At 33.6% G+C, this 12255-nt stretch overlaps 1 protein-coding gene across 1 annotated transcript; it reads right to left on the reverse strand.

The window, feature by feature from the left end:
- Window positions 1–547: 547 nt before the first annotated feature.
- Window positions 548–11858, reverse strand: LOC138329482 (inactive hydroxysteroid dehydrogenase-like protein 1). The gene is made up of 9 exons (XM_069276506.1): window positions 11635–11858; window positions 10147–10269; window positions 9668–9778; window positions 8825–8883; window positions 8192–8236; window positions 7833–7867; window positions 7428–7509; window positions 6825–7070; window positions 548–3965 (listed from the first exon to the last, which is right to left on the reverse strand). The coding sequence occupies exons 1-9, from the start codon at window positions 11843–11845 to the stop codon at window positions 3816–3818; spliced, it is 1062 nt and encodes a 353-aa protein (XP_069132607.1). The 5' UTR covers window positions 11846–11858; the 3' UTR covers window positions 548–3815.
- Window positions 11859–12255: the final 397 nt, after the last annotated feature.

Genomic DNA, 12255 nt, shown 5'->3' on the forward strand with positions numbered 1-12255 from the left:
TTTTATGTCCCTTTAGATTTTATCCTATTTGATAATATCTTTCAAACTAGTTATTCATTTGAACAAACGGCTTTGAAATAAATTTCATCTGATTTGCATGACCACAATTTTAAAGTCATTAAGAGTTTTTAACACAAACACAATTTTTAAATATCTTTCTTTAATTTTGTTAACATTCAAGTCACTCGAACACGCTCTTTTTAAATAGCACAGAATATTATTACCGTAAGCTGGTGATACTAGAAAAGCAATAAGACATAATATATATCTTTACAACAAATCTAGTCTGAATTATTCTGCTGTTCTAAACATTAATTCATATAGCAGAGTAACATCAGAACTCTCCATAGCTGGTAATATATAAATAGACTGGGGGAAATAAGCTACCAAGCTGGAAGCTAATGGTACTAATTTAATGGCATTTACACATGTAAATCATGTATATAGACATACATTGTAACATAAATGGATAGAACATATTTATATTATAAACACATTTTTCTATCCATATCCAAAATAATTAAGTCTTAATGACAGTGTATTGTCATCATAATTTATCTCAAAACTACTATAAATCAAAATCTTTAATGATAATTCTGTATTGGCATATTACAGAGTTATCTGTCCTTGCGGTTAGGTATCGACTGTGAGTCTGTGACATCATGTGTTTGCGAGCGCAATGTCATACTGTTCAGGAGAAAACGACGTGAATTTGGCTCACAAAATAATGACATAACAACGACTTACAATCAATACTTACCCGCAAGGGAGCTAACTCTGTAATATGCAAAAACAGAATACATGTACCTACCATTATACTGATTATGGACTAAATTATGTGATAACTTGCAGTACACAAGTTGAAATACTGCCTTTGTCTGGTTAGCTTATTTCCTACTATTCATATAGGGAGAGAGTTCTGATAATTCCATGTTATGATGTACTCAAAACCTATATAATAAGATGATAAAATGGCAGGATAATCATGAGTACCGGTAATACAAATTAAGTACAATAAATTTGCATCCAAAAGTCTCCTCAAAGATAATAAGGCATAACGTTACTTTTAAAGCACAAAAGTTTCTTAACGTAAATCATCCTAACAATATCAAGTGATAAAACTTATTGCTTTAAAACTGTTGTGTTTACAAAACATAAAAAAGTTATGGGCAATAAACATATGCATTAAAAAAATGAAATGAATCATCTCATTAGCACTCTGAAAATAGAAAATATGCATGAATAAAAAAACAATTGTATTCATCAGATCACAAGTTTGTGAACTCAGAGATGATGTATTTATTACTATAATAATGATTATTAATAATGACATATTTTGTACGTACTAACTAACAGTCAAGGTCTTTAAAGAATGTGCCAGGAGGTGGAGAATGAAGAAAAGCCAGAGTACCTGACGAAAAATCATTTACCTCCCATCAGTCTTCGGAAGATGCCTAACATAAAGGCATTTCATATTCTTTTAGCCTGATATTAAGCATTCAGATCTATAAACCTTTGTTATATACTCTATATTTCAAACCAATGTGAATATGTGGTCTTGATTAAATAAGCAATACATTTATTTCATTTACTAGAATCTGTATGATATAATTTGTTCTAACTATTGAGGTAAAAGCTCAGATTAAGGGTCTGTAGAAATGGCTGTTATCTAAATTATTCAAACAAAAAACAAATAACAAACAACTGAATTGTTTAAAATATACATAATAAAAAATAAATAATTCAAAATCTAAGATTTTCATCTCTTTCCTGACATCATAAATAATAAGTATGTGGAAAATCTACGTGGAATGTCAGTTAGAGGTTTATATATTTATATAGTTTAATAAAACAATGTATATAATAATAATAAAACAAAATTATGCATGGATGAGAGGACCAGGAATATATCTATTAGAGTTACTTCCCTTTATTTCACTCTGCGATTACTGACTGCATGTACAGCTCCTAGCTTCATTCGATTTGCTCTTTTCTACCTCTTGAATATAAGTTCCGTTCACTTGATTTGTAGCTCCTCAGCATCTGGAAGTTCTTCATCTATATGCTGGAAGATTTCTTCTCTTAGAAGAGCGCAAATCTAGTTGAGCTCGAGGACTGATAGAGTGAAACCAAGGGAAGTAATTCTTATAGACAAGAATGATAGAATGTTGACACCATATTTACTGCAATATACTGCTGTAAGTTAAAGTAGCTGATAATATAACACAAAATCAAGAGAGGAGGTGATAAACAAGAAACTCAAACTTGGACAAGAGAAGACTGATATTAAGTTTAGAGACAAGACTAGAGTATCCTTTAACCAAAATCAGTGAAAGGGTGCATTCCATATGTACTGTAATCTTAAAGTAGAAATAAATGTACGTGACAAATAAATAAAGCACATTTGTATTTGGCAGGGTTGGAAATACAACAACATTATACACAGGAATTATATATAAGTAAACATTGACACAGGGTATTCACAACTTATTTGGAATATGCACAACTTTAATTAATCTGCATGTACAGATATGTTATAGATACCAAGGGTATCGGCCACAGGAAATCAAGGGGGTGTTAATTACATGCATGTGCTATAATAGCTTAAACACCCAGTGTCAGTCTGATAGTTTCATTAGGTATTGTTTATCCAGTTATATTTAATCACCACATATATTTCGAATTTGCATATTACAGAGTTATCTGCACTTGCGGGTAGGTATTGATTATGACGTCATATGTTTAAGAGCATAATGTCATACATTTCGGAGAAAACGACGTTAAATTGCGCTCACAAAATAATGACGTAACAATCGATACCTACCCGCAAGGGAGCTAACTCTGTAATATGCAAAGACGGAATACATGTAAATCAATAATTGATACATTTTGATGTATTGATTTATCTTAATATGCATCTAATCTACATACATATCAAGAGTATTTTGAAATATGTGTGTTGAATACTACATAAATGAGAATACCTTCACATTTTTATTATTAAAGTAGATTAACTTATTTAACTGTGTATGGTAGCTTTTCTGCCATAATTTTACATGTAAACAGGGGTTTCAATATCAGGCAGTACCCGGTACTTTATGCCGGTTCAATCTAGCCGTGATATTGCCTAATTTAGGCTAAATTACATTAGATAGCATACAGATAGTATAGGAAAATACCCTCTGAAATTGCAATGGTACTGTCTCTTCTGAAAGATAATGAAACCCCTGCATGAATCATGTATATGACTTTAATAATCTATTCAATTCTCAGTACAGGAGATTACACTACATAATTCACGTCGTTTTTGCTGGGTATGAACATTCAGGAAGTTTCACAACCTACCTCTCTCTATGGGAGCAGATAACTCTATGATATACATATGACAGAATGATATATAGGTTTACATGGGATTTTACAGACACTTATCACCTTACAATACACAGTTCCAATATCAATAATTGAACACAGACAAATTGTCAATAAAATATCCTTATATTAATCAGAAAAAAGGTGACTTTATCATCATCATTAGGCCAAATTGTACTGACCAGTTTTATTTCATGACAAGCTATTAGGAAGACACGATATTGTCATCATTATTAGGCCAAATTGCAATGCCTAGCTTTACTTCAGGACAAACTACTAGCTGGAAGAGGCAATTTTGTTATTATTAGATCAAATTAATTTTTGCAATGACCAGTTTTATTTCAGGACTAGCTGTAAAACTTTATGCTCACTTTTGCTTCACCCCTGATAATATTTCTACATATAATAAGTTGAATTTAGTAATGCTATAAATAACTTTCACTTTGTCATGAGTCCGACTCCTGTGACTGATCGCTGTGCATTAGTCGTAGTGAACGTCTTTTTATCCGTTCGTCGGTCTGACGTTTGAAGGCATAGTTCAGTCTGGTCGCTCCCCACATCCACAAACTGTCTGGTATACACTGAATTATCCAACCCTGAAAAACAGTTTTATGAGAATAAGACAATTCTTGGAAAACAAAATCCAACTTGTCATTCTATTAAAGTTATTATGCATTCATATTGTAATACATTACAAAGTTTTTCAAGAATTCTCTACAGTTAAGTCTACAATATTGACCATCACCACATAGATTATATACAATTTCTTATGTTACTTTAATTCCTATTGTTTTACAAAACAGTCTCACATAGGCAACATTTGATTACCTCCCCTTGAGGTCAGATAAGATAATAGACAAGTAAAAGAATTAGCCTGAGCGAATTGTCCCTTTAAAGTTGAACCTTCGTATCAGAATTTTTATTTTTTGTTTTTCATTTTGATAGTTAGTGTATTATGTTACCAAACCTTATGCTTAAAATTTGCTTTGCCAACGTTAAACAACAAAACCAAACTAGAAGTCAGTCAGTGTCAGTGATTTTATAAATTTCACTTTTTAATCTATGAAGATTATTTGGTTCCATCAAACCTGTGAATTCAGAAGAAATTTTTTGAAATTTTAGCCATTTTGACCCATTTTGGCTCGCCCCTCTGGCTCCTGGGAGTCAGCGAGAACCAACATAAATATGGTGTTAGGCTAATAATTCTAACCCAGTTTGACTCATTTCCTATTAAAACTAAGCAAATAATGTTCATAAATGTGTCTTTCCTATATAAACTATAGTAAATTTGACCTCCTCCCCAGGGGAAAATCTGAGATCCCAGGGCCATGAAATTCGCTATTTTTGTAAAGGGCCTTAAGACCTTCCAATCTATGAAGAGTATTTGATTCTACCAGTTCCAGAATTTCAGAAGAAGATTTTTGAAGTTTTAGCCTATTTGACCCCTTTTGGCCCCGGCCCCTAAGGCCCCTGGGAGTCAGTCATGAAAAATTTGTTAATAGGATTCAATGGCCATCTCATAGGGATAATTCGGACAACATTTGACTCATTTCCTATTACAAATGACCAAATAATGCTCAACAAGGACATAGTCATTCAGATCCCCCGCCAATGGAGATATCAAAACTGAAGTAAGTTTGATTTTGGAGACTTACGTGTATGAAAAAAAACCAGGAAAAAGGAAGTTGAGCTAAAGAAAGATGGAGTATAATTCAAGTAGAGTGGGGCTGCAATTGTTGAATCAGGTATACAGCCTTGACATTTATATTAGACTATATACACAAAGATGGGTGGAGTCTTGCAAAGTAACATTTACCATTTACCATGATATTTTCAGCAATGTTTCCATGGTAACGGAAAAAGTGCAAAAAAAGAAAACCTAAAAATAGCAAAAGGTACTACTAGACCATAAAAAGAATGTGTCTATGAAGTTTCGTGGAAATATCTCTGCTGCTTTTAGAGTTATGCTCCGGAAATGAACCTGCTACAAAAATATGATATTTTCAGCAATGTTTCTATGGTTACAGAAAAAAAGCAGAAAAAGTGAAAACCTAAAAATAGCAAAAGGCACTACTAGACCATAAGAACAATGTGTCTATGAAGTTTCATGGAAATATTTCTGCTGGTTTTAGAATTGTGCTCCGGAAACGATTCTTACACAAAAATCTGCCATTTTCAGCAATGTTTCCATGGTTACAGAAAAAAGTACAATAAGTGAAGACCTTAAAATAGCAAAAGGCACTACTAGACCATAAGACTAATGTGCCTATGGAGTTCCGTGCATATGTCTCAACCGGTTTTCCAGTTATGCTGCGGAAACGAACCTAGTACAAAAATATGACATTTTCAGCAATGTTTCCATGGTTACAGAAAAAAGCACAAAAACTGAAAACCTAAAAATAGCAAAAGGCACTACTAGACAATAAGAACAATGTGTCTATGAAGTTTCATGGAAATATCTCTGCTGGTTTTAGAGTTGTGCTCCGGAAACGATTCTTACACAAAAATCTGCCATTTTCAGCAATGTTTCCATGGTTACAGAAAAAAAGTACAATAAGTGAAAACCTTAAAATAGCAAAAGGCACTACTAGACCATAAGACTAATGTGCCTATGGAGTTCCGTGCATATGTCTCAACCGGTTTTCCAGTTATGCTCTGGAAACGAACCTGGTACAAAAAAATGATATTTTCAGCAATGTTTCCATGGTTACGGAAAAAGTGCAAAAAATGAAAACCTAAAAATAGCAAAAGGCACTACTAGACCATAAGAACAATGTGTCTATGAAGTTTCATGGAAATATCTCTGCTGGTTTTAGAATTGTGCTCAGGAAACGATTCTTACACAAAAATCTGCCATTTTCAGCAATGTTTCCATGGTTACAGAAAAAAGTACAAAAAGTGAAAACCTTAAAATAGCAAAAGCACTACTAGACCATAAGACCAATGTGTCTATGAAGTTTTCATGGAAATATCTCTTCTGGTTTTAGAGTTATGCTCCGGAAACGAACCTGGTACAAAAATATGATATTTTCAGCAATGTTTCCATGGTTACGGAAAAAATGCAAAAAATGAAAACCTAAAAATAGCAAAAGGCACTACTAGACCATAAGACCAATGTGTGTATGAAGTTTCATGGAAATATCTCTACTGGTTTCAGAGTTATGCTCCGGAAACCATTCGTACGGACGGACAGACGGACGGACGGAACCCATTTGTATATCCCCCGCCAACTTCGTTGGGCGGTGGATAAAAAAAACTTCGTCTCAGGTGACCTAAAAATAGATTTGATATTGGCATAATGAATACAAATAGCTGAATTATGTTTGATTCTAGCATTTCTGGATCTCAAGATGATTTTAAAATTGTTTTTTAATGAGATAGAGCATTACGATTTGACTTCTGACCAAAAAAATATAACATTCAGACGTTTCTTTCTTGGACCAAGTAAGCAGTACCTGTAATGTATGCGGCCAGTACCCGGTAGTACGGCTGGTATATCCTAGAGTAGCAATGGCATGACGAGCGTAATCAGCAGCAGACGGGATCATAATACTGGGGCGTGACAGAGTTTCACTGAACCGTGTCATCCTGGTGGCTACGTAGAAAGGCATCAGTGACTGGACGACTATACGCCAGTAATCCAGGAAGTCCTGGTACTCGTACTGTTTGGCGAAATATTTTGGCACTTGACGAAAAGTACGCTATTTTATTTTTAGAAAGTAAAGCCAGGAAACTCTGAAATATATAGAAATTGCAAACAAAATCATGGTAAGGTTACAAGATCAAATGGGGAATGTTTTCTTTATCACAGACCAATAATTATTAATGTTGTAACATAACCATCCATTTGTAGAAAACTTTAGAGTGTTAATAGACAGTTTGCATTTAAGATATTTTACTAGAACATCAAAGCACATTTTATATTTTAAACTATATGCTCAGCAGTTTCTAAATTATTTCAGGGATATTTCATAAAACTATTTCTAAGTTTCTAAGTTATTTCAGGTATATCTAATAAAATTGTCCATTCTTTATATTCGGAACCACTGATGTCATACCTTGGTAGCAGAATACACAGTTGTCAGAGGAGTAATTTTATCACATGATCCGGCCGAAACCATCACTACCGCACCTTTACATCTGTAACAGGGAAATTATTCTCACAATCTTTTATGTGTTTTCAGAACCTCTATGTTTAATGGATTGGTTTTCACTGACTAAATTATTTAATTGATTATATCATAGTACATGATTATGTACTATATAATAAATGAACTCCTCCTCAAGGCCATATTCTGACCCGCCCATCCTTTCGCTGCTTGGCTGGGTCGTGCCAGTGATGCATTAAAAAGGTTGTGAACAAGACAGCCAATGTATTAATTGTATTTTAAAGAGAATTTGAAGAATGATTTCCTTTAAATATTTTGACAGTAAATTACTCACTTTGACACAAAGAAAATTACCTTTCGACCATCTGTGGTAAAATCATATGGGTCATCTGTAAGAAAACATTTACTTAATATCTATAATGATGAAACATGCATTAAACAGGAAATATTTGACAATTCAAAACTTTCAAAGATAATTTTGCATTCCTAAATTGTATTCTGATTTCTCCCTCAGTACCAGTACATATTTGTTATGGCATGTATCTAGTAAATAAAATTACATACTTGGAAGTTCCAATACATCTAATTGAAACAATTTCAAATTTATACTGTAATGGCTCATATTCTTATACATGTATCTGGAATTTATTCCCAGAAAGTATTCATTCTTTCACACAAACTTCATTCAAATTAAACTAATAAGCAATGCTTACCATAGTGGCTGTGGCTACATTCACATTTATTAACTGCCATAACATCTGTGAAAACAGGAGTTTAAAATGATAAAGCAATTCAATAGTAAAACATGTACCTGTGGTTCATGTGTATTTACTTATCATGTACAATGCAAACAAAATCCATTTGTTATTAATCATTAAAGTCAATACAGTTGTACATTCATTGAATTTAATTTTTCACAAATCTACTGGTATCTTTTAACGTTTGGCGTTATTTTGAATTTTAAAATGTGTCTTTTTCACATACAAAATGCAGATTACATTTTTAAATAGTTATGGTCCAATTTAGCATCTGCACAGTGGAGGGATTACTTAATTACGAAAAACAAGAAATTCTGACTTGTGTTGGAATATCAAAATTTGCCTAAAAAGTTGCATATTCACTAATTATATAATGTTCAGTCAGAATTGAAACAATATTTATTTCTACCAAAGTGCTTCAGTCTATAGGCCCTGGTGTTCTCACAAACTTTAAACCTCAAACTTTTTTTTCATTTTTTTTTTATATTATTTTTCTATTTTTCTTTTATTTACAAATACATTACAGCAAAGAACGTTATGCCAAGGCTACCTGATACGGGTAGCTCAATAAAAATTATTTTGATTTACCTCTGTAGGAACCTCCAAGAATGGTTGTGGGTAATCATATGTCACTCCAACATTATTGACTGTCAACAAAATATAGGCATGACAACAAAACTGTAATTTATACTTTTTAAAAGCTGATTTCATTAGAGTAAAATAACACAGACTAAGGAAAACTTAAAAACAAACCACTTCAGTATACTGACAAGTGAAATGATGAAATTCTGATCATTAGAACCAAGTGTTCCAGAGAAGTAACCATTTCCCAACAAAAAACTCCAGGTTTAATAAGGTTGCAAGCTATGAATATACTGTATTACTGCGTTTGCCGTAATTAGCGCCCCTCCCCCTTTAAGCACCCCTCCTCTTTTAAGCACCCCTCCTCTTTTCTGGAGAAGAGTTGAAGTTGTATAAACACGCCCATCCCATGAATTCAACAATGCTTTACAACATGTAATGCCTGTAACATCAGCATTGTACTGTATCCCATACAAACTTCCGAGTCTTTTACATGTGAATCGCAACATAATAATGCCTCTCACAGGATAAAAGGCATATACTATACATATATGCATGTTTATTGTAATTTATATACCATGAGAACAGAAAGATTTAAAATATGGCTAAATTATGGCTAACTTTTTTCGTCCACAACTTACATTTTGGTGCATTAACAAGCGCCAACTTTGTTACAATTATTTAAGCGCCCTGGACACTAATTACATGGAATATGATATGTATTGTTGACAACAATGCAATCACAAAGAATATTAATAATAAATAAGAACCACTTCATAAATCTATCTCAATGTCATGATCACAATAGTTCATATCTATTGACCATGCCTATGTAGTAAGTAAACCTACCTAAAATTCCAATTTCTTTGTCTTTAATAGCTTCCCATATCTCCTGGTAAATTTCTCGACCTTCATTAAAATTGATGCCTATAACACAGGTTTGCACACCAAATTTTTCTTCTGAAATCAAAAAGGTTAATTAACGATATTAGATGAAATGTATGGAACAAATGGTGATAAGTTAGTTGTGTTTACCTTGATGAGAACAGTCACTCTATGTATTCCAACATGGAAACATTGTATATGGATTGTAAATGTTTGAAATCTAACCCAGATTAAAGGCTTTTCATTGACCAAACAGTAGGTTTATTCAAGCACAAACTTAAAGGTAAAATATGTACCATTTCTTGGAATTCCTTGGTTTAATTTACCAATACTGAATAGAGAAAAATTTGAATCATTAAATCCCCACTGCCACACAATACTTTTTAGTACATAATCCAAAAGGCTTGAAAATCAGTAATCAAATCACAACATATGATTAGTACCTATATCCTTTGCTGTCCTGTATAAGCGATTCTCCTTTTTGCTAATTAGTACGATGTTGAGGCCACGACTCGCTAACTCTCTTGCATACGCTCGTCCTATCCCCTCACTGCTTCCTGTCACCACTAGCAACAAAAAGTGGAAATAAAAACAATTCTTTAACATTCCATTAATTACATTTGTGTAAACATAATTAATATCTGTCAATCTATAATTAAAATTAGACTTGTAATGCCGCTCCACTACGATACTCTACGTTACGCTCCAATACAAGATATCTAACAATGCCCCGCTCGGGGTGACCTCAGCATGATCCCTATGGTTAGCCAATCATCATGTCGCCTACGAAATCTTCGGTGTGGTTGATTCATTCAGAAGTGTAAACGGATAATAGTACGTCCCGAGATATTCCGATTCTAGGCCAGAGGTCATGCTGAGGTGACCTCGAACGGGGCATCGTTAGATCTTGTATTGGAGCGTAACGTACAGTATCGTAGTGGAGCGGAATTACAAGTCTAATTTTCATTAGTTTGTAATATCTGTGATATGAAACTTGCCTTTTTATAACATCTGTGATATTTTTTCTCTTAGAGAGTATAATTTTTACTCCTGTAGTCTTGCTTTTGCCTAGTTTTTATCTCTGCTTACTGCTAAGTGTTTATTACTTATAAATGTATATTACATATTTGCATGCTGTGCTTCACCTGATGTTTTCCTTTGTACTCTTGTTAGATAGTCGATCGTAAAAGCCCACATGGGCTTGTGTTGCCATGTGTTTTAACTATGTACTGACTTAAAATGCACTGTATATAACCCCCTCCCCCACGCCACTCAGCTGTATCAACCTACCAAAATTTATAATTACTTGACTTGATAAACTCAAATTAGTGTAGTGTCATTGAAATTCTTAAGGAAAAGAAAATGATCTAAGTATTTGGTTTTTTTTTCTATTTAAGTAGATCAATTATTCTGCAATAGTCAGTTTTAGTAAACCCTGCATATATGTAGGCTTAGCTGATAGCTAAGAAATTATAACCATTCACCAGCAGTGCATAGGAGTACATGTAGGTGTGTGGTGTGTGTGTGTCACTGTGTGTGTGTGTGTGGGGGGGGGGGGGGTGTTACACCCCTACCCACCAAATCAATAATACATCATGATCAAAGCTAAGGAAAACGACAATGGCAAGTTGTCTATTGAATAAGTCAATATGCTATCTTATCTATGCTGGATACATATATGCATTCCCTGCTTCCAAATAAACAGAACAGTACTAGTTCTTTCTGGCTGGAGTTTTGTGGAGACCAGTTGAACTGCAAGCGACATTGTGTGTAATAAGTAAGTTAAATAACGTGGTGTATAATTCAGATAGGCCTAAATACATACTTATACTGTTATAGATCTCTGATATAAAGAAGTTACCCAGTTTTCTGCATCAAGTATAAAATCGATGCTAACGTAATACCAGAATCACATTGCAAATCCATCTTACCGGCCCATTTGCCAAAACGCTTCTGAAGATTACTCCATCGTGACAATTTACTAAGTAAATGGTCATTCCCTGCCTTTAACACACAACCGATGAATTGAAACGTTTTCCGTGAGGCATACAATGCACCAAGAAAGGCAAGTGCATCTCTAGTAGATCGACAAACTAAGGATATTTCACGAAAAAGATATTCGAAACTGTCAACTACCGCCATTTTCCCAAATTCATTCGGATTCCTCGGAGCGATAGCTAAAGAATAACGCAAATTGTCGTCAAAAGTCGTATGCTACGTAAACACTAGATAGTATCCGAAAGAACATCAGTAAAGTTAAAAATGCATGCACACTTTAAATTTATTGTCAAGAAGAATCGATAGCATTGGTATAACATGTGATTTAGGTCTTATTGAACTTAAAGTTATACGCGTTAAATTCTAAACACATAAAAAGGATGTTCAAAAGCAAAATGGATCAATAATAGCCTACAGCAGGATAGCTATGCACATGTACATGCTGTCTTGGAACATGCGAGTCTTCACAATGCCAGTTATGTACAGTATTAATGACGCATAAATTATATCATATTTTAAGTTTTTGGTAAACGAAATTATTTATAAAACGATAT

The sequence above is a fragment of the Argopecten irradians genome, chromosome 8 (assembly GCF_041381155.1).
Source record: "Argopecten irradians isolate NY chromosome 8, Ai_NY, whole genome shotgun sequence".
NCBI classification, from domain to species: Eukaryota; Metazoa; Mollusca; class Bivalvia; order Pectinida; family Pectinidae; genus Argopecten; species Argopecten irradians.